Raw genomic sequence first — 22035 nt, 5'->3', positions numbered from 1 at the left:
AAGGAGAAGGGGTCAGCAATGTGAATGTTGGGGGAAGGAATATTCCAGACAGAAGAAACAGCAAATAGAAAGGCTCCAAAGAAGAAAAAAGCTTGGTTTGTTCAGAGAACAGCACAAAGGCGAGCGTGGCTGCCGCTTAGTGGGCCGGGGGAGAGCGGTAGGTGATAGTGAGGGGGAGGCAGGAAAGCCCTTGGAGGTTTCAAGCAGAGAAGTGATGTGAGAAGTTTTGTTTTAAAAGCGTTACTCTGGCTCTATGTGGAGAATGTTCTGTAAAGGAGGCAAGTGCAGAAGCAGGAAGACCTGTTAGGAGGCTCAGCTATTACTGTGCTAGTATATTGAAGGATATAAAAGACAAAATTGAAAATTTCAGCAGAGATTTGGAAACTGTAATAAAAGACAGCAGTTTTGAAAAGCAATCAAATTCAAATTTTAGAACCGAAAAATGTATAGCGGAAACTAAAAATGCAGTAGATTACAAAAGGGCGTGCAGAAACTCTTTGGGGTAATGGATATTTTCACTATTTTTATTGTGGTGATGGTTTCACATAATTCATCATATTGCCCACTTTGTATGCAGTTGATTATTTGTCAGTTCTACTTCAGTAAAGCTGTTTACCAAAAAAATGAATGAGTTTAACAGCACATTAGAACTAAAGAGAGGGCCGGCCCCATGGCTTAGTGGTTAAGTGCGCGCGCTCCGCTGCTGGCGGCCCGGGTTCGGATCCCGGGCGCGCACCGACGCACCGCTTCTCCGGCCATGCTGAGGCTGCGTCCCACATACAGCAACTAGAAGGATGTGCAGCTATGACATACAACTATCTACTGGGGCTTTGGGGGGAAAAAATAAATAAATAAAAATCTTTAAAAAAAAAAAAAAGAACTAAAGAGAGAATGAGTGAAATGGAAGACAGGACAGAATGAAATACAGAAAGTAAGTGATAAAAGACATTAGGATTCTGTGAGGTGTTTTATCATGTGTCAGTGGAGGCCACGAAGGAAATGAAAAAAACAAGACTGAAACAATCATTGAAGAGATAATGGCTGAGAGTTTTCCAAAGTGAGGAAAACTGTCAAGTCACAGGTGTAAGAACCCTGACAAATCCAAACAGGGTAAATGTTAAAATCCATACCCAGACACAGCGTGATGGGAGAACTAAAGAAAACTGATAAAACACAGACAAAAAATTAGTCACCAACAGACTTGCACTAAAGGAAGTACTAAAGAGCATCTTTCAGGTGAAAGAATATTCTAGATGGAAGTACAGAGGATGTAAGGAAGTAAGAAAGAATGAAGAGCAATGATTATTGCAAATATGTACACAAGAAGAAACAGAAAATCTGACCCACAGTGTGTCATTCATGGTCCAGTCAGGAGAAAGGAGCCACCCCAGTTATTCGATGAGAATTTATGTTCTATTGTGAAGTTTTTAATCCAGCACTGAAACAGTTAAAAGATACCACGAAGGTAGCAACTGCAGGAAGTAGCTTCCCACCCTAGGACTAAGGGAACAAAGTGAAGAAGTGGGAATTATTAAACCTAGGATTTCAGAGCCCCACAGATTTGACACTCAGGCCTCTGAGGGGGGCGCTGTACCGTTGGCGCTGGTGTGTGTGTCGGGGGCTGGGGCAGTGAAGGAATTCAGTCTCAAGTGTTGGAAAAACTGAAAGTGGATGCAGCTGCTGCTTTAGGAAGACATTGCTGCTGCCAGGGCCAAGCAGCGCTGCTCACAGAAACAGAAGCTGACAGGAAGGAGCAAGTCTTTTTTCTCCCTCCTCCTGCCTTGCAGTCTCCCTGGAGCTCCCCCTGTTGGCAGAGATTAATATGGGCAGCTGGATGAGCAGAGATGTGGTTTGCCAAGTCCCAGGTGTAGCATCACAAAGCAGATTATAAAAGGGTGGGTGTGGGCTGAGAGGCAGTAACTTAAAAACCAGCACACGCAGGCTGTTTAGAAGTGTGGTTAATTTTCAACATTTGGGGAATTTTCTCGATATCTGGGATTTCTAGTTTAATACCATTATGATCAGATAATACTCTGAATGATTTCAGTCCTTTCACATTTATTTAGACTTGTTTTATGACCCAACCTATAGTCTATCTTGGTAAATATTTCAGTGCACTTGAATATATATGGCCCAGTGGTGTAGTGGTTAAGTGCATGCCCTCTGCTTCAGTGGCCAAGGGTTCACAGGTTTGGATCCCAGGCGTGGACCTACACATCGCTCATCAAGCCATGCTGTGGTGGCAACCCACATACAAAATAGAGGAAGATGGGCACAGATCTTAGCTCGGAGATAATCTTCCTCAAGCAAAAAGAGGAAGATTGGCAGCAGGTGTTAGCTTAGAGCCAATTTTCCTCACTAAAAAAAAAAAGAAAACAATATATATTCTGCTGCTGTTAGGGAGAGCATTCTATAAATGCTAATTAAATCAAGTTGGTTGATAGTAGTTGTTCAAATCTTCTGTATGTTTCTGATTCTCTTTTTTTTTTTTGGTCTACTTATTTTATCAGTTACTGAGAGGGATGTCCTAAATCTTCTACGATGATCATAGATTTGTCTCTTTCTCCCTTTCGTTCTGTCAGTCTTTGCTTCAAATATTTTGAAGCAGTATTTTTAGGTGCACACATATTTAGAATTGTTTGTATCCACATTTTTCAAAATAGCTGTTCCCTGAGCCCCTCTGGGGACATCATTCCCAGGTGCAGAGAGCTGCCGGATGCGGGTAGCGTGGGCCCCTGCAGCAAACCTGAGCTGTGTCCATCAACCTCGGGTCCCACGGACCTGGATCGGATGTGGCCTTGTGGCAGTAGCACAGACTTTCGAACCACGTAGACTCAGTTCTGTAAGCCAGCTTAGCCCCTCACTAGCTGATTCTGGAGGGAATCCAGTTTCCTTTTTTAAACTGAAGATGACAACCCGTGACTTCGGGAGGATTATCATGAAGATCAAGCATGACCTTGGATGGAAAGTGCCAAGTGCAGTTCCTGGCATGGAGGAGCTCTGAGTCTCCGCTTCCTAGCCTGCCCTGCTTTCCTGTCGTCTTGCTCACAGTCTGCCTCCAGTCCTCTTAGACATCAGCGGTCATAGTGTCTCTTCTGACTTCCCCAGAAAAGGCTCCTGCGGAGGCATGACATTCCTGTCACCCTCCCCACCTGGGCAGGCAGGGCCAGGGTTTCATAGCTCCAGCCTGAAACCTCCTGCTCCTCTTCCTGTATCAAGAGAGCCTTCCCCATGGCAGGTATTGTCTAGGGTAGTTAAGATCCCACCAGGCACCAATTTTCCTTGTCTACTAGAGGTGGTCTCATGGAAGGTCAGTTTTGACAGCTCTACAGTAAGAGCCAGAATGCCACTGGCCGTGAGACTGACATCTCCCACTTATCCTGGAGTAAGTGGAAAGGGAGATTTCATAGGAGAAGTTGAGTAGCTCACAGAACCAGAAAGACTTGTCTGACAGGAACCTGAGGTCTCAGATCTCTTCCTGCATCATGCTGTCTCCCCTGTCAGTCACCCAACTTTCGTCCTTGCTTTTCTCCACGATGTAGACTGCGTCCTACAGCAGCTCCAAGCTAGTAACACTCCAGCTTAGCACCCCCAGGGGAAAGAGGGCTTCTTCCTCTCAGCTTCACCATATGAAAAAGGATTCTGATATAAAAAGGGGTTCTGATAGGTTTATCTTGGGTGACAGAGCCACCCTCTGGACAAATTGATTTGGCCAAAGGGATGAGCTGTTGTGATTGGCCAGGCCTGAATCACATGCTTATCCTTCTAGCCACAAAATGGGGGTATCATTTTTGGCCAGAACCATGTGGAATTAGGTGGGAGTAGGGAAGAGCAACGATGAGGCTCTTACCCCAAAAAAGGGGTGATTCTGGGTGGACAGAAACAGCAGACATCCCTGACAGTATTCAGGCACCTGAGAAGTCATATTATTAATCTCGGGTTGATTGGCAAGTCCAGCATCGGTCTCGGGGAAGAGGACACGCAGGTTTGTTGGTTGGTCCCCATGCTCTGGAAAGGGCTCGTGAGGCAGCCCTGCTCGTGGTAGAAAGTACTCTGGGTGGCAGAGACTGGCATTCAAAGGCTTGGCTCTGAGCTCAGACAGATGCTGGCTTGAAACCTGCTGTGCCTCTTACTAGCTCTAGGACCTCAGGTAAATTACTTAGCCTCACAGAACCTCAGTTTTCTCTCCTATAAAATGGGTAATTTTGATGAGTCTGTGACATTTTGCCTCACTAAACTTCAGTAATTGTTTGTTATTTCTTCTGTAACTGGATTGTCCCAGTCCACTATTCCATTCACATGGGCCTGAGAGTCTTTCTTGTTCGGTGTTGATTTCATTTGACCAGCTCTTCAAGTTCTGGGTCCCCTAGCCTTGGCCCGAGTACTGGCTGGTGTGCTCATGGGACCAACGACCCTCAGTGGTGTGCCCTGGTGGGTTGTCCACCAGGACAGTTGTCAGAGGGATACAGAAGGCATTGCAGCAAGGGCAGCCTGGGAGCCTCAGAAAGCAGGAACAATGCTAGTCTGGCCCTGCAAGACAATATTCCCTCTGTGGGCTTCATGCAAAGCGTTCAACTAAAAACATGTGAGCTGAGTTTTTGAGCTCAATCTCCTGCCCGTTTTCTGTATTGTAGGAAGAATGGAGCCAAAGAGAAATTGTGAGTGTGGCAATGGCTCAAGCACTGGAGGAGGTGCGGAAGCAGAGGGAAGAGTTCCAGCAACAGGTAGGCCCTGTTTGACCCTGCGGTGTGAACTACCTCCCTGTCTGTCCAGGGCTCAGGAATGCTGTCAGCTGATTCCCCTCAGGTCTGCGGGAGGGCAAGAGAAAAATGTTATAAAGAAACACTCACCCCATAGGATGGCCTTTTTTGATTTTTGAGGGTCAGTTATTATAAACATCAGCTGAAAAAAGCCCATACCCAGGGACCTACTAGGCTCTAATTCTGTGAGGTGGGCCTCATTGCCCACAGGCCCTGGAGACCACATACAGTCGAGCTCTCAGCAGGCAGGGTGGGAAAGCCTTCCTTTGAAGACAGACTCAGCGTCAGGCCCCAAACCTTCTAGTTAATTGGCTCTGGGCTTTTGGTCAGTCCTTAACACGTGAGTCTCAGAGTTGCCTCTGAAAAGCCTCGAGGATAATCACCTTCCAGGATACCATAATGAGGTCATGTATGTATATCAGATGCGGGGCACGGCGCAGGCACTCAGGACATGGAGGTTATGGTCATGACAGCTTGTTGGAAGCCTGGGCAGAATAGCCACGTCTCCGATAGGCCCACTGCAGGACAGAGGGGCAGTGAGGGCTGTTGCCCCTGTGCAGGGCCTCTACCCAGGAGAATTGACTTGTGCATGTTTATAGGAGCAGAGGTTAACTGGGTTCTGTTCTAGGCTGTGGACTGCAGGGTGGGATTCATGGGGGACCCTGGGTAGTGGAAAAGTGGAGATTCCTTTAGGGGAGATGGGGTTCCTGCTGCCAACCTTCTCCCATGTTGGTTTTTCTCTCCAAGGCTGCTAACCTGACAGCCACGGTAGATGAGAAGGAGCAGATTCTGCAGGAAAAAACTGAAGTGATTCTCCAGAAAGAGCAGGAGATTCTCCAGCTGAAGAAAGGTGAAGAGTTTGCCCCTGGCTGAGCCCTCTCACCTGTCCCTGCCTAGCACCCCTACCCTGAAGTGGCCTAGTCCTGAAGCAGCATGGAGTCACCGGGTTCCCGTGCTCACCTCCCCTCTGCTGGCTTAGGTCATGACTCGGCCCTGCTGCAGACACACCAGCTGCAGAGCGAGCTGGAGGCCCTGAGGAGCCTGCGGGCGCAGGAGTCAGAGGCCACTGCGCGGGAGGGCCTGCTGAGGCAGCCGGGCCAGGCGCAGGGGTTGGCGCTCTCAGTCAGCGAGCCTCACGTAAGTCCCATCTGGCCCGCCAGGCCGTGGCGTGGTGGCAGCAGTGTGTGCTGCAGCAAGACACGGGGGGAGACGCAGGGAAGGGCGCTGGCGTCCACTCGCTACGGGACGTTGGGCAAGTCACTTCCCTGTGCTTTAGCTTCCTGCCTTTAAAGTGGGGCACTTCACTGACTAGGAGGTTGTGAGTCTTGAGGAGCCCACCAGATGTGGCTGCATCTGTCAGTGGTCGGGTGTTAAAGCCCTTTCCTTCCGAGCAGAGTCGCTGCATGGAAAGCTAATTGTCGCTCTGGAAGGCATTGGACTGGCTCTCCGTAGGTTAAGTTTGGTTCTTGGCCAGCCGCCCAGTGGAGCACACCAGTCCACACCTTTGGAACGAGTCTGGTCCTCTTCCCCATGGACCTTAGCTTGACCGTTACCTGTCCTGGCTCTCAACTTGCTGCCACTGCCCTGTAGGTAACCTTGAGGGCCATGCAGGACCCCACATACCAGCTTCCGGCTGCAGGGGGAATACCAAATGGTGAGATGGGGGCCATGGATCTGAGGCAGCTACAGAAGGAAAAACAGGACTTGGAGCAGCAACTTCTAGAGAAAAATAAGGTGAGGATGCTCTTTATCTCAGCCGTTTGTATCTCTGCTCTTTCCCTGTCCTTGTGCCTAAAACCATTTGTCCCTTGTTTGCTGGTGCCCCTGGGCACCTCCCGGGGGAGATACTACCTCTTCATCTAAAGGGGCATTCCTGGTTTTCCTCTCTTGTTTACCTCCTGCGTTGTCCTCTTCCCATCACACTCCCCCGTCCCCTACCCCCACTTGAGATAATGGCCCCAGTGTCAGAGCCTGAGCAGCAGCAGGCCTAGGTGTTCCCAGCCACCTCTGCTGTCACCAGCTGGGTCACATTGGACCAGTCACCTTACCTCTGCACGTCCTATGTACAGCTGTGAAATGATAGCCACGAGACCTGCCTTTAAGTGGTTTTTTGGGAGGATGGGGGTCGGGGGTGTTGGGGGGTGAAATGATTGTTAGCTGTCCTGCAAAATTTCTGGTATTTGGTAGAGGCTTAATAAATGTCATGATTCCACCCACCCACCCCTTCTCCACCAGGCCTCTGCACCTGTAAATGCAGGGTGTTATTTGATTCTGGTTTTTAAAGTGCCCTGTGAAGTTAAATGTGCTGGCTAGTTATTGCTCTGGCCTGAAATTCCGCCCCCAAATTGTGTGATTATATGTGTGTACTTTTTTTAGATCTTTAACAAAGGGAAAAATTGTTCTTTCTCTTTCCCTCCGACCCTCACATTTAATCTCTTACTGTGAAGTATAGCCTACACACAGAAAAATGACAAACACCGTGTGCCCCAGGGTCGAGCGCTCGACCTCTTCTGTAAATTGCACTCCCTCCCTTGGCGATCTCACCGTACTGTACACTGCTGGCTCCCACATCCATATCTCAGGTCACACAGCTCCCATGAACTCCAGACTCCTGTGTCTGTCTGCTCTGTATCTCTACATGAATGTCTGAAAGGCATCTGCAACTTAAAACATCCAGAACCAAACTTCAGATGCACCATGCTCCCCAGCGTCTACTGCCCTCTTTCCTGTCTCAGTAGACGGCAAAACCCTGGGAGTTGTCCTCAACCATGTTGTTTCTTTCTCAACCAATATCCACACCACGAGCAAATCCTCTGGCTCGCCCTTCAAACTACACCCACAATGAGCTGCTTCTCACCTGTGTCAGAGGCCCTTTAATGTGCTCGACGGAGCTGGAGACGCTCACGGTCCTGTGACCCAGTCGTCTCATTCCTCTAGAGACTGTGGAGGCACCTCTTGAGGAAAAGCTCGTTACAGCTTTGTTTAAAAAAGGAAACTCAGCTACATCATAAGATGTGGGGCATCCCCTGGACTTACTGTCACATGGAAAGTTTATTTAGGAAAACTGTAGAAAGCTGTGAAAACTCTGATAAATGAAAAATACCGTTCAAAATTCTAGCTTCTCAGTGCAAGAATGGTGACATGGACTAGAAGTCCACAGGCAAAACTCATTTTGATACTCATTCTGATATGTTACAGTTGTGACACTTTGGAGAAATGTTTATTTGAAATTTTTTCCTGCATTGCTGGTTATACAGTAAATTTTTTCATTGGGAAAACAGAGTTCAGCCTTTCTGGTGATCAATGGAATGTGTAATAAATTACATTTAAGGCTCATAATACTAATTAAACTCACTAAAAATAAATAAAAGACAATAAATAAAAGATATAAAACACAACGTTGGTGGGTTGTGCAGAAAAACCATGGTCTTTTACACTGTTCAAAACAAGCCTTGCAAATTATCCTGGTATTTCAGGAGAGCAAGGGTGGTGATGAGAACCATAAATTTTGGCCTGAGTATCGTACTTGAGATCATAGCACATAAATATAATCCTGAAGGACAAAATACACTGTACAGAGGTGTTTCTAGCTGTACTACTTAGAGAGGCTAAAGCATGGGAAGGAGTCCTGAGGACCAAGCCATGGGGAGGGGTGGGGCAGCACTGGGGCATTTCGCGTGCTCCACAGAGGGGGATGTGACGACTTCCCTGGCCATTGTGGGGCCTGGAGAGCAAGTGTGTGCAAAGCAGTGGCACATGAGGGACAGAGCCAAGGCAGCAGGCACACAGATGTGACAGCACAGGCCTCTCGGGAGACAAAGCAGGGACTTGTAACGGGACCCAAGGGGGCATCTGTCTGTTCTGTTGTCCTTTGCACCTTAAAGATGGTGAAATGTTCATTTAATGAATGGCTTTTTGCGGGGGCGGGGGTTTGTCTCAGACCATAAAGCAGATGCAGCAGAGGATGCTGGAACTCAGAAAGACTCTGCAGAAGGAACTGGTGAGTGCCACACTTCCCCCCCGCCTGTGCCCTCCTCAGCTATCTGGGGCCCCTCACTGCGTGATGATCCTCCTTTTCCGAAACCCAGTTGATTGCAAGGGGTCTCTGGGAAGTCAAATGTTGGCTGGTGGGACAGTGGCTCTGCCAGCTTGAACATGCCTGAAAAGTGGCTCTGTGACCTCCGGCATGTGCCCTCCTCCTCTGGCCTGTGTGTTATCTGAGAAGTCAGTGAAGTGGTGGGTGCACCACCTGTGCATGGCAGAGTGCCAGGCCCAGACCTAGGAGGAGAGCAGCACGTCTGCCCTGGCTGGCCTGCTCACTGCCCCAGGGGATGTGTCCTGACACAGAGAGAGGAAATGTCTGAGCTTCCCCAGATGACCTCTCTCCCTCTCCTGCGTCCACCCCACCTGGAGGGTCTGAGCCTTCTTCAGACGCTGGTGCTTCCTTCCCAGGTGCGGCCCTTTCTCCCCACTTCATGAGAGGTGTGGTAGAGGAACAGCAGGTGATCACAGCTTGGGCCAGGTGTATCTCCCGTGTGATTTTCAGACCTGTCTTGAAGGGTCCAATGTAGCATCTTTCTATTGGTTTTTCAGAAAATCAGACCTGATAATGAGCTTTTTGAAGTCCGGGAGAAGCCCGGCCCTGAGATGCCAAACATGGCCCCTTCTGTCACGAATAACGCTGACCTGACTGATGCCCGCGAGATCAACTTCGAGTACCTTAAACACGTGGTTTTAAAATTCATGTCCTGTCGCGAATCCGAGGTAAAGGGCTTCTGAGTTGCCTTTTGGGTACTGAGTTCCACCCCCAGCCTGGCTCATTTGTCCAAGCCCTGCATGGCTTCCCACCAAGTGCATTTCTTTTTTACTCTCCTACACTTCAGTTAGACCATGATTGTGGACACTTAGTCATTTCTCTAGCTGGCACTGGCCTTGACTGAGCAGCAAGCAGGGTGGGGGGACCAACTAGGGAATTGGCTCCTAGGAGATATGGGCTGGATGCTGAGGCCAGAGGACAGGGCACTGATCTGCCCAGCATTCCTGAACCCTGCGGAAGAGCAAGAGAGCTGCCCTGGATGTCCTGGCGATCTTGCCAGTTCCCGAAGTAAAAGATGGAGGGGAGAAAAAGAACCTGTCGTTGCCATCAGACCTCAGAATGCCCAACTTCACCCTCCACGTGGTCCTTGCTAACCCATTCAGGAGCAGAACCAGGAAATGCTGCCATTTAGCCCCGTGAGTCCCCCCACCACCACCACCAAGGCCCATGGCAGCAAAACTTACTTTGTTTCAGGCTTTTCATCTTATAAAAGCTGTGTCGGTGTTGCTAAACTTTTCACAAGAGGAAGAGAACATGCTCAAAGAAACCCTGGAGTATAAGGTAGGGATCCCTGGTCTGCCGTCCGGCTTCCAAAAGATGTAATTAGTAATCCCAGCGCTGGCAGATGAGAGGAGCCCACAGCTGCATTATCAGCTTAGAGGGTGCTTTTGGATGATGAGCTTGACTCAGGCAGTATTGACTGAGGACATGCTTTGTGCCCACAGGTCTGTGCTGAACTTGACCCACAGGCCCTGTGTTTCCAAAGCACTTTCATTGATATCACTTCATCAGTAGCCCCAGGTCTGGTCCAGCACCTAGACTTTAAAAAAATAAAAGTACTTGTATTCATAATATAGAAAAAAATTTTAAGGAAAAATTACCTAAAATTCCAATGCCTTGTCCTTGTCAACTCAGTTTTTTCTCCTGTTTCCCTCCCATGCTCAGAATGGGCTCTCAGCCCTGCAGCCTGCTTATCTCAGCCATTGTCTTCACTGCTCTGCTCACAGCCGGAGTCAGGACACATGGAGGGCAGGGGGGGTGGCCCAGGGCTGGGGAGGGAGCTTTCAGCATCCTCTGCACCTAGTCCTGATTCTCCTCTCAGGAGCCTTTTCTGTTTCAAACACAGATGTCGTGGTTTGGGTCCAAGCCAGCTCCCAAGGGCAGCATCCGGCCATCCATCTCCAACCCTCGGATACCGTGGTCCTAGAGGGAACTACCCAAGGATGGTGCTCCAGGGGCTGACTCTCTTTCTGTGAAAAGAACACTGACAGCAGTCTGGGTGGGTTTTTAATCACTGTAACTGCAGTATTTTGTACAAGCATCTAAACATTGTTTACAAGACTTGAAGCCCACTTCCCTGCAGACTGATACGAACCTCAGGAGGTAGCTGATCCTGTCATTCTGGTCACCAAATGGGAGGGTCCTGGCACGACCCACATTTCCACAGTGCTGCTAAAACCCCGGCTCTGGCCAGCACCCATCTGCACCCGAATCCTCTGTTAGATTGCACTTACAGCTGAAGCCGTCAGCGTGTCAGAGGAGCAGCTGATCCATTGTGTAGTGATGACGCTGGATGTCCAGACAGCGCTTTGCAGTGGTGCCCATCAGGCTAGACCCGCCTGCTTCTGCCATGAAGAGCCAACGCAGCGGGGGTGGCTGTTAAAAATCCTCCTTCCCTGTTAGCATCTTTGGGTTCAGATGAGTTAGAAGAGGCTGTTTAAGCCTTCCTCTCAAGATAACATTATTTCACCTTGTTTCTCACACCACCTAGAACTTTAGATGTGTACTGTAAGGTACTCTGGGACCAGTGTGGATTAATGCGTATGCAACTTTCTGGCAGTATCTCATTTTACTGAGGAAAACTAGCAAATACATAAAAAGATCCTAAGTATAGCACCAAATACACTCAATTGCCTTTTTAATGAATGTATTGTCTTGGATAGGTTGCTGGTAAACCATTTTAAACTATTTTTTATAGCTAAAGTTCTGCGCTAATATTATAAACGTCTTCTGTATTATAAAATCCATTTAACTGGTGTTCTTAAAGGAAAATCAGAGCATCAAGAGGAAATTATTTCTAAGGTTGGGATTCCTCTCCCTTTGTAATTTCACTAGCATTCTGTGGTATCCGCTGAAGCAGTGGTGGTATTTAATTTGCTTTGCTCTTAATTCTGTGTTCTGACACTGAGCAAATGCTAATCACATGTTTTCTGCTGTTAAGGACAGTCTGCTGTGTTGCAAGGAAGCAGCAGCTGTCCCTCCCCCAGCCTTGACCAAAACCTTGGAGGTGGTCTGCCTTGTGTGTGGAGCCACCATCTCTCTCCCTTACCCTACCCCCAGAAATTTAAGATGACACTACATTCATCTGTGGCACCTGGACAGCCCGCAGCGGGCTGCAGTACTCGACAGCATGCAGATGGCTCTGGTAGCGACTGATAAAAACTTGTATTTATTATTGTTATGGAAAAGGGAACATGCTTGCTCTGGATAAGCCACAGTATCGAACCTAAAGGGAAACTGTTTATGGATCTATAGTTTGATGAAAGTTTCGTTGGTTAAGTAAAAAACTAATAACCAGAGCTCCTAAGTCTATGATCAGTTGTCCAGTGATGGTAAGTTATGTTCCTCAGTTATACTCAAGGTTAAAACAAATCTCACAGAAAAGCGAGAATTTGCAGAGGTAACCTACTACATTTCCACCACTTAGAAGTACCAAGCAAGGGCAGCAGCATCTTCATCCCAACTCGGGCCCTCTGCCATCCAAGTGACCCATTCTCCAGTTACCCGGATCCTCCCTGCAGATGCCTGTCTTTCGTTTAGAATATTGTTTTCCATTTACCTGGTGGGGACACAAAACAGGAGTCCCTCCTGTTCAGTGAATTTGAAGAGTAAGAAGTAGCTTTTCCAGTTGTTCAAGGAGAGAACCCCTAACATCCGGTAGTTCGGGGCTCGCAGAGGCAGCTATCGCAGAGGCAGCTACGGCACAGCTGTGGGAGCCCCGTCCAACTCCTCTGAGGGAGGCTCTCCAGCCCTGGAGCTGGTCTCTCCTCACCCACGTGCCCCTGCAGTTTTTGGTGTAGTTGTGGGGCCCATCGCTGAGTCTGTACTTGCTCAGGAGGATTCACTGACCAGGCTTTCCTCCTGCATGTTGAATTTCCTTCAGCTTTAAGAGGAAGAGTGGAGTCAATATTCTGAGTGATTTAATGCACTTTTACTTGTATAAAATGTTCTATGATACAGTATATATAGCCCCTTTATATGAGCATTGGATCTTGATGACTCCCTCCGTGCTGTAAATAGGGATTGTGTTATCTGAAACTGCTGTAGAAAATTCACTTGTGGTGCAATACACTTTTTGATTAAAGCTCTTCAATCCAGATGCAACTACAGTGGGTTTTACTTGATACAGTTTGGTGTGTATTTCTTTGACTTGTTAAATTTAGTACATTGTGTCTCATATTTAATACTTCAAGGTCAACTTCAGGGGCTATAGAACATTTGTCTTTCAGGAAGAACCTCCCTAGATTGGGTTTGGGTGAATAAGTATGTAATTTAAGGAAGCCAGAAGCCTAGTGCTACCTCCCAGGAATGGTGGGGTTCTGCAGGAGTTGGGAGGATTGTCACTTGAGTCAGCGTCTATCTCCAAGGCCCATATGCCTTGGAGAACTTGGAAGAACTTCAGGAATATGAATGGGGTCTGCACTTTTAACAGAATGCAGACTGCAGTTACATATGCTCAAATGGAGATAGGCATCTTTGCTCTCCAGAGGCTCCCCATTAGTGGTTATAGGGAACAGCATGTTCCTTTTATATCTTTAGGCTGATTGCTACCTGTTTCTGGCTTTATTTATTGTTTTGTGAGGAAGATCAGCCCTGAGCTAACATCCGATGCCAATCCTTTTTTTTTTTTTTTTTTTTTTGCTGAGGAAGATTGGCCCTGAGCTAACATCCGTGCCCATCTTCCTCTACTTTATATGAAACGCCGCCACAGCATGGCTTCACAAGCAGTCCGTCAGTGCACGCCCGGGATCTGAACCTGCAAACCCCGGGCTGCCGCAGCAGAGTACACGTACTTAACCACTTGTGCCACCAGGCCAGCCCGTTTCTGGCTTTAAAGAAAACTTGTCAACGTCGCAGTAAGTGTTCCTGCCACATAGCCAAACCAGCGTCAGGAGATGGTGACCAGGCCGGTCCTGAGGCCCATTCTCAAAAAGACTCCAAGTGCAGTCACACAAACTGAAGACTTTTAAAGCCTAGGTCAGTTATTGAATGCTTGGCACTTTATTAAATTAAATAAGCTCCAAAATTACATACAAATCAGAGGAGTAAAAACAATGAATAGTTCTTCAGCCAAACATCTCTCATGGCAGCAGGGGCACTGGAGCCCAGGCCCGAGGTACTCCTGTGGCAAGACTGGACTGCCATGTGCTCCTGGGGATGGCTCACCAGGGACACACATCTCCCTCTCCACATCAAGTTTCCAGAACAGTCGACCTCTCATTCGTTACCATCCCGTTCATCACCCATTGTTTTTACGTACATGAAACACACTGCAATGTGTACACTAATGAGCCAAGAGCTTTATTGATGCAGCAGGCACTTGACAATGAACCCCAGAGCCCGCCTCCTCTGGGAGGCCAGGATGTCTGTACAAGCCCTCGGGGCTTTCCACTTCAAAACAGGCTCTCCCTTCCCCCACAGCCCTTGGATCTGCACCTGCCCCAGTCCTCCCTCCCCTGCTGGAAACAGGCAGTGCACACAGGTACACCTGGCCAACGCTGGCCAGCCACTCTGGTGGACAGTCACAATGTCAGTTCTGCAGTACTCGGGGACAAAGGCAGAGACTATCAGATCCTGCAAAGGATTTAAGAAACAGTAAGACGATTTCTCCCTCCACCTTGAAAATAAAATAGACGTCAGCGGATGCATATCCTGCAATAGTTTAGTTGGGAGTTCCTAGGAAGATGGTCCGTTGTCAATCCTTCCTTCAGCAGCCTGTGCATCCACATTCTTCTCAAGGTAACATGAGTCTTTTTTTTTTAAACAGTCTTTCTTGCTGTAAGAACTCTTATAATGGAGCCTAGTCCTCCTACTGCTAATGCCTGTGGGGGCAGAAAAGGAAACGTGTCAAACGAGCCCTGCTGGGTCCAGAAGCCTGGCTTCCAGGGGAGACAGGAGCATGCACTCCCCGACCTAGGACCCGTACGTCACAGACCCTCTGAAGAAGGATTCCTGCGAGAGCACAGTTAGGAGGTGGCAACAGTGCCCACCTAGGGACGGAGCCCTGGCCTGGAGCCAGGGGTCCATGAGGCAGCAAAACTGGGCTTGAAAACACGGTCACAAGCACACACACAGCAGAGCCCCTAAGCTTCCCTTTCAACAAGCTCTAGTTTCCAGCCTCCCTGCCCTGGGCACTTAGACATTAGCCCGTCAGAGCTGCCTCCTGGAGCCCTCACGAGAAACGCCAACAGGGCTGAGCACCTAGGTATCTTAAAAGGACCCAAGAGCCTGGGCTCCACACCATGCAGAGGGCTTGCTCCGCTCCCCCATGCACCAGGAGCTCTCCTTCCAGCCGAGCAGGCAGAGCACAGCCACCAGCAGGACCAAAGGCCACAACCCCAGCCCAGCAACGAGGATGCCCAAGTGACTGACCCCTCAGGAAGAGGACCACTCCCTTAAACTCAACAGAGCCTTTCGGGAAGGACATTGTGTTAGAAATAGCCTGGTCTCCTTTAATGGTGGGCGTGCTTCCTGTAGCTCTACAGGGCGGGGGACACTGGCACACAGGCAGGGCACAGGCCTTGCTCTTATACCGACCCAAGCAAAGGACAAGCACAGCTTTTTCTGTTTCAGGTGGATGAAGGCCCCATTAAGTGACTATCAAGGTTTTGCCACTGCCCTCTCTGGCCTGGTGAGGCTGAGGCTGGAGCAGGAAGCCCTCAGAGCAAGCTAGAGGGCTCAGCCTGCATTCCTAAGTACCCCCTGGACCACCACCTCCACCAGTGCAAAGCACGTAGTCTGAAGCCCCAGGTGCCAGCAAGCCTGCCTCCCTCTCCCTGGGACGCCCCAGCTACCTTACCACGCCAAGTCACCTGCCCGGCATCAATCAGCTAACGCAACGGTGAGTAGCAGAGACAGTGGACCCTACCAGGTACTTCCTTGGGCGAGGCAAGTGGTCACATGTCCCAGGTTGTTTTAGGTGTGGCCTCTTATTCTCATATGCCCACCAGACCATCCTATGTTTGTTCTGGAAAATCTGGCCCGCTAGTCTGAACCCTGGGCTTTGGGTGAGTCAGCGGGCTGCCTGTGTGGGCAATGTGTTCACGTACCTTTTCGTGCCACTGGAGTAACACTGCGCTGCTATTTTCTGTGGGCTTCTCAAACCCTTTATAAATGTACTTCATTAGCAAGTCAATGCCATTTCTGTCCAGTGACTGCACAGCTTGCTCAATTTCGCTGCTCTTAAAATTTGTAAGCACTTTCAGCACCACGCCCTGGGCTCGTTCCTAGAAGACAGAGAAAGGGAGTGAGGTCTAGAGCCACAGCCCAGGCACATCCATGTCCCCCACTGCAGGCACAGAAACTCCAAACTAAGTGGTGAGAAACACTGCCCGCTGTTTTTTTCTTTTGGGAGGAAGATTGGCCCTAAGGTAACATCTGTTGCCAATCTTCCTCTTTTTGCTTGAGCAAGATTGTCCCTGAGCTAACATCTGTGCCAATCTTCCTCTAGTTTGTATGTGGGAGGCCGCCACAGCATGGCTTGATGAGCAGTATATAGGTCTGCACCCGGGACCTGAACCTGCAAACCCCGGGTCACTGAAGCAGAGCACACAAACTTAACCACTATGCCACCAGGCCAGCCCTTGCCCGATTTCTAATTTGTCTGGGATGGTTAAAAAAAATAAGTGGGCTGAAATTCTTTTATTGATTTAAATTTCAAAGTATCCCTTATTTATGCCAGTAAATTACTGCACTTCTTTTGGGGGGAATAAGTGGTCTACTGGGGAGAAGCATCACTACTGGGGAGATCCATTTTTTAAAGAAACAGCTTTCCTTGGCTGCAGCTTCCCTCTGCATTACCCCCACTACAGAGGGGCCATTCCCCTCCACATTTGAGGGGTGCAGCCACTGATTACATCAGGATGCTGTGACAAGATGGCAAAATCTCAGTTTCAGAGAGACCCCTTGCCCTGGACCCAATTTTAGACAGCCTCAGCAATGAAATTTTAGACAGCCTAAGGGATGCACAACTGTATCTTTTCACCTACTTTTTAAAAGGCAGGAAATCTTAAAAGCACTGAAAATCCTCATGCAAATAAAGCCTATTCAAACAGCCTATAAAAGCATAACCACGGAGGTCCCCCGTGGCAGGCTAATTTATAGTTTTGCTAATCAGCAAGGGCTGGGCTGACTTCTCAGCCATGAGGCCCTGGGGAGGAATGAAGGTTTCTTTGGGGAGCTTCCACTGTAAACGCTGACAGCTCTGATGTCAGGGGCGCCAGAAGGCTTCTGCGGAGCACTGCCCAGTGCCAGCTCACACCCTTGGCAGGTACTCACTGATACAGAGATGAAACAGACGCCGTCCGAAGCCCCAGGAGCTCACGCGCAGCTGGGGACATGGACAAGCACAGCCCTGTCCCAGCACCACCCAGCAGAGCTGCAGCACGCCCCCTTTACCGTTACCTTCACGGCCTGATTCTTGGTGTTGACGGGAGAGTTCCGCAAGGCTGCGTGAAAGGCCCGGAGCATGTCCCCTGTGCATCCCCACTGGTTAAGGATGGTAGGCTCGAGCATGTCCACACTTTTATTAATGAACTCACTTCAAACACAGCTGAAGAGAGTGGAGTCACAGGGTATCTTATCCACATCCACCCACGGCCCACTGCGGCTTCCAGGTGGGCAGAGCCTGTTTAGAGAGTAGCCTCTCGCTTTCCTGAGCCACACAGAGGGTGGAGGGCGCCTCTGCCATCCCTGCAAGCCCCTCCTTCTGCTGCCCCCTAAACTTCCCCCTCAAAGCCAGTCTGGACACTCCCTGCCTCCCTCCCTGGAAGGCAGAAGCAAAGCAGCGGTCCTCGCGGGGGTTACCCTGCCTGCACCTGCTCGGTCCCGGGCACCATATCTGCCCCACTGGATCCTCACCACCACCATGTGAGAGTCTCATTCTCAAAAGGGAAGAATGAAGGCACAAACAGAGGCCTCCCGACTCTTAATCCAATGTTCTCTATCAGTTAAACCATTAAAGAAATTAAGATGTGCTAAAACTTCTATCTTCCAAGACCTACCCAGGTCAGTGAGGTCCCAACTGCTACCAGAGGGAAATTTATTAATCTAAAAGAAACTTTTGCCAACAAAATGAGCCGATCCCGCCACCCTCCCCATTCCCCAAACCTTAGTTGCAATCCTGACACATTCATTGCTGAGTTCTGAACACCCAGCACTAAAAAGAAAATTACAATCTGGGCTAGGTCCCCAAAGGTGACACCTATTTTAAACTGAATTACATCAGCCGACTTTCATTTCCTCATCTGAAACACTGGCTTCAGCCAAAAAGCTTCAAAAATAGAACAAGGAATGGCTTGTGCCCAATCGGGTCTCTACTCCTGTTCATGCAGCGATACCCACGTGTGAACAGACGCAGCCTCCGGAGCACAGCCGAGTCCTGTCTTCCCTAGTGTGGGCTCCATCTTGACTGAGCTGGGCCCACGCCACCCGGGGAGCCCCTCCTGACGAGCTTCCCGGCCCCCTGCTGGGCTCCGATCCACCTTCCACATGAGAGGCAGCCCACTCCCTGTGTCTCTCAGCTTTGGAATTCCTTTTCCCCAGCCAGGTGAGGGCCAGTCTGATATCAGCCCCTGATAACCTCTACCTCAGAACTCCTTTCTAATTTGGCATCCCAGAACAATAAGCAGAGTCCCAGAGGCTTAAAAAGAAATGCTGGTTGGTGCTCTTCACAAACCAGCATGGTTGGAAAACAAAATCATTCTGAAGATGGATGGGGAAGGGGAGAACGACTGGTCCAGGAGGCAAAAGGAGTCACTGCTTTAGTGACCTCTCTCTGGCACCAGGTACCCAGCATTCACTGCAGGTGCAGATGGGGAAGGGCGTTCAGCAGCCCAGGAGAGCTGGGGAGCAGGAGGGCACACCATTTATCAAGCTGGCCTCTGTACTCAGCTGGCTTTAGGCCCTTCCAGAGAACAGGCTGTGGAGGCTGGGGAACCCTGCCCAGCCCCTAGTCTCCTCCAAATCAGGGGTTCTCAACCACGGCACTAGTGACATTTCAGACCAGATGAATGATGTGGGGTCTGTCCTGTGCAACATACAATATTTAGCAGCATCCCTGGCCTCTACCCATTAGATCCCAGTAGCACCAAGTTCCGCAAGATCACTCAAACCACTGCTCTGGACAGATCGCTGCTCCAGAGCACCAGAAGGTGCTTCAGCAAAGAAAAGGAACTAATACTTTAAAATCCCTACCAGATCTCAGATCCTGTGCCAGGTGCTCTGATGTGTTACTTCATTACTGCTAACAACTCTGCGACAAGAATCATTATTCTCATTTTAAAGGCAATGAATTTGAGGCCCAGAGAAGGGAAATGACCTGCCCAAGGTCACAAAGCTAAGCTGTCCAGCTGGCCTTCAACCCAAATATGCCTGACTCCAAAAACCAAGCTCCTCCTACAAGCCCTGCTGCCGCTCCACCCACAGACGCAAGCTGCACGTCCAGGCACTTGCTGTGTGCCCAGCACTGTGCAGAAGCCTTCTGGGATTTTGCCCAGCGATGCTCCCATGGAACCTCGAAGTCCAGCATGGTTCTCCTCCTTTTAACAGAGGAGGATGCTAAGGTTCAGAGAGGGTATGTGACCTACTCAAGGTCACACAGCTAGAGCCTGATAGAGTTGGGTCTGTGTGGATGCATGGCCCATGTTCTTTCTATTGCTTCTGTGTGATCTCCCACCAGGACTTGCTTCCCTATACAGCACTAGGACAGACCTCCTCCCTACCTTCCCCTACTCCAATCAACCACCCCCTATCCCTACTTCCCTTGCCTCTGTCCTGAGACTCCTAGAAGTCTGTTCCATAGTTTAAATTCAACGATCTAATGTGAGTCCAATACCACGTGGTAGGGACTCAGTAAGTATTAGTTCTTCCTCCCCAGGCCCCACATTTGCCAGAATTTCAGTTCTCACGTGCTAACCTCCCTTTCCCCAATCCCAGGAGGTACACTCTCCATGGTAACAAGGTTTCTGACACTGCCATTAGTGGAGAAACTACCATCTACTGGATGTGCTAAGCAGCCTCAAGGAACCTGACTATCACTAGTCAGGGGCGTACCAAGAGATGACCTTCAAGTCCCTACAGCACCAGGACCAAGCCAGCAGGTAACCAGACCTTGTTCTCCCCATCTGCGGATGGTTCTGGGCCACAGGCCTGAACTTGGAGCCCATTTGGCACTGCCTGCCCACGAGCCAGGTCCTGCACCAGACTGCAAAACCAACCTTCTCTCGTGGGGGCCCTTCTCATGACCCCATTTCGCCAGTGGGGTAAGCAAGGTGATCCTGATGGGGTAGGAAATACAAGTTTGAATCCCCACCTTTGACAACACATTCCTGTTCAAAGAAAGAAAGTCAGAAGGTTTTTGTTTTAAAGGTAAATTGGAAGAACACTGCAGGACTCCTCCCAAAGCCAGTCTCTGGGCCTGCCTTCCCAAGCTGAGTCAACTGATTAAACACCCAGAACCTGCTTTATATACAGCAGGAGCCTCCAACCCTGCCCTGGTGAGCGCGGGGGAGGGGTGGGCGCTTCCTGTAACACCATTTGAATCAAGAAAAATCCTTCCTGTGAGAATAAGTCAGTTTCCTGTGCTCAAACTGCTAAGGGACCAAGCAGGCTGTGACAACCACCTCTATTTTTAATCTTGTTTTCTAAACGCTGTTTTCTGTGGCCACAAGAAAGGTCATTTGCAGGCGTGGGGCTCTACTTTTACATTTTACTTGACTCTGGTTTTTCTTAGCTCTAAACTACTAGTTTTTTCCACTGCTTCCTGCACAAGAAAGGTAGCAGGGGGAAGGGAGCCAAAACTCACTTGTTGAACGTGGATGAGACCATGAAGGTCCAAAGCCCAAGAATGGGCGACAAAGAGTGGCATCAAGCTGGAGGGTCAGTTTGATTCTGGGGTGGGAGGAGCACAGGCTCAGACCTCAGGGCTGGACTAACGCTGCAGGTTGCGCTCCCCCTTGGGTCCTTTCCCCATCCACCCACCCATCTTCGTGTGGTGCTGCAATCCAGCGCGAGAGGGCTGCCCTGGAGCCGCCCCGGCCGCTCAATTACTCAGCGGTGGCTCACCTCGGCCCCTCCCGCCGATCAAGCCCGAGAATGCCCCCATTTCCTGCAAGCGAGGGATGGAGTGACGGGGCCCCCAAAGAAGGGACAGCCTGAGAGGATGAAGAAGCAAGAAAGAGAACAGAGAAGAGGCCTGGAGGAGTGCGGGGCCGAGGCCGTCCGGCACGCTCCCGGGGCCGCCGAGCGGGCCGGTCACCAGGGTCTAGGGGCCGCATGGGGCTGCGCTGCTGAGGGAGGCTCTGGGGGCCGGGGCCAGGGACGAGGTAGGGGGAGGCCGGGTCAGGGGGAAGAGGGGACACCCGGACTGAGGGGAGCTGGCCAGAGGGGAGCCCGATGGGAAGGGAGCTGGGAGACCGAGCTGAGCGGGCCGGGGTAAGAGGAGTGGGGAGGCCGGCCCACGGGACCGGAGCCGGGAAGGAGGGAAGTGGGAAGGCCGGGCCACAGGGGAGCCCAGGCCGCCGCGCCGGGGAAGGATATTGCCGCAGGAGCCCGTCCACCTCGCTCGGGTCCGGGCCTGGCTCGGCCGCCGCCGCCGCCGCCGCCGCCTCCTCGTGCTCGTCCACGAATTTGTTCTCGTCGAACTCGTCGATGTCCACCCGACGGAAGCGCGAGGACAGCGTGTTCCGGGCCATGGCGGGGGCTCGGCGCCCGCTCAGCCGGCTCCGCTCCGGGCCGGACCTCGGCTCGGCTCTGCTCAGCACCGGCTCCGGCTCGGGGGCGGGAAGCGGCCGCCGGCACCGCCTCCTCCTCCTCCGCGCGCAGCCGCCGTGCCCGCCCACTTCCGGCCCACGCCGGAACCGGAAGTGCCGGTGGGACGGAGGGGCGGGGCCTGTGGGGGCGCCTCCGGAGCGACTGGAGGGGCTGGAGAAGTAGCCTGCTGCACTCCCCTCTTCCCATCCGAGGAGAGGGCCCCAGCCAGCATCGTAGGCGCCGTAACTGCGCTCGTTCTTCGGTTTCCTTCCTGCGTCCAAGGAGCCCCTGGAAGGGCCGGCGCGGGCACGGCCGCGGACTCCGGGGGCCTCACTGCCCAGCCTGAGGGGCCGGGGGCCCAGGAGAAGGCGGCCGGCCCTACGTGTCGAGTGCCGGGCAGGCTTCTTGGAGAAGAAACCTTCGAGCTGA

At 50.6% G+C, this 22035-nt stretch overlaps 2 protein-coding genes across 4 annotated transcripts in view; one reads left to right on the top strand and one right to left on the bottom strand.

Annotated features, from left to right (window-relative positions):
- GOLGA1 (golgin A1) overlaps positions 1-11477 on the top strand; it is a 44033-nt gene extending 32556 nt beyond the window's left edge. For all 3 annotated transcript variants that reach the window (XM_058524013.1, XM_058524015.1, XM_058524012.1), the window contains 8 exons: positions 4635-4724; positions 5508-5610; positions 5740-5897; positions 6351-6494; positions 8701-8760; positions 9354-9524; positions 10051-10137; positions 10703-11477. In XM_058524013.1, coding sequence (XP_058379996.1) covers positions 4635-4724; positions 5508-5610; positions 5740-5897; positions 6351-6494; positions 8701-8760; positions 9354-9524; positions 10051-10137; positions 10703-10783 — 894 coding nt within the window. In that variant the 3' untranslated portion in view covers positions 10784-11477. The remainder of the gene's footprint in view (positions 1-4634; positions 4725-5507; positions 5611-5739; positions 5898-6350; positions 6495-8700; positions 8761-9353; positions 9525-10050; positions 10138-10702) is intronic.
- Positions 11478-14136: 2659 nt separating this feature from the next.
- Positions 14137-21622, bottom strand: ARPC5L (actin related protein 2/3 complex subunit 5 like). Its single transcript, XM_058524031.1, has 4 exons — positions 21394-21622; positions 17260-17332; positions 15906-16082; positions 14137-14678 (listed from the first exon to the last, which is right to left on the bottom strand). Exons 1-4 carry the CDS (start codon positions 21546-21548, stop codon positions 14616-14618), a joined length of 468 nt encoding a protein of 155 aa, XP_058380014.1. The 5' UTR covers positions 21549-21622; the 3' UTR covers positions 14137-14615.
- Between the last annotated feature and the right edge of the window lie 413 nt (positions 21623-22035).

The sequence above is a fragment of the Diceros bicornis genome, chromosome 28, assembly GCF_020826845.1.
Source record: "Diceros bicornis minor isolate mBicDic1 chromosome 28, mDicBic1.mat.cur, whole genome shotgun sequence".
NCBI lineage: Eukaryota > Metazoa > Chordata > Mammalia > Perissodactyla > Rhinocerotidae > Diceros > Diceros bicornis.
This window is presented reverse-complemented; position numbering and strand designations above follow the sequence as displayed.

Bases quoted from the DNA above. Each gene is read 5' to 3' on its own strand.
- ARPC5L (XM_058524031.1), bottom strand. From the start codon at position 21,548: ATGGCCCGGAACACGCTGTCCTCGCGCTTCCGTCGGGTGGACATCGAC. The intron at 17,333-21,393 runs ATATCCTTCCCC...GTGGGGATGCAC, and splicing joins GTGGACGGGCTCCTGCGGCA to AGGGGACATGCTCCGGGCCT. The intron at 14,679-15,905 runs GTACGTGAACAC...CTGCCCCCACAG, and splicing joins TACTCCAGTGGCACGAAAAG to GCATTAGCAGTAGGAGGACT.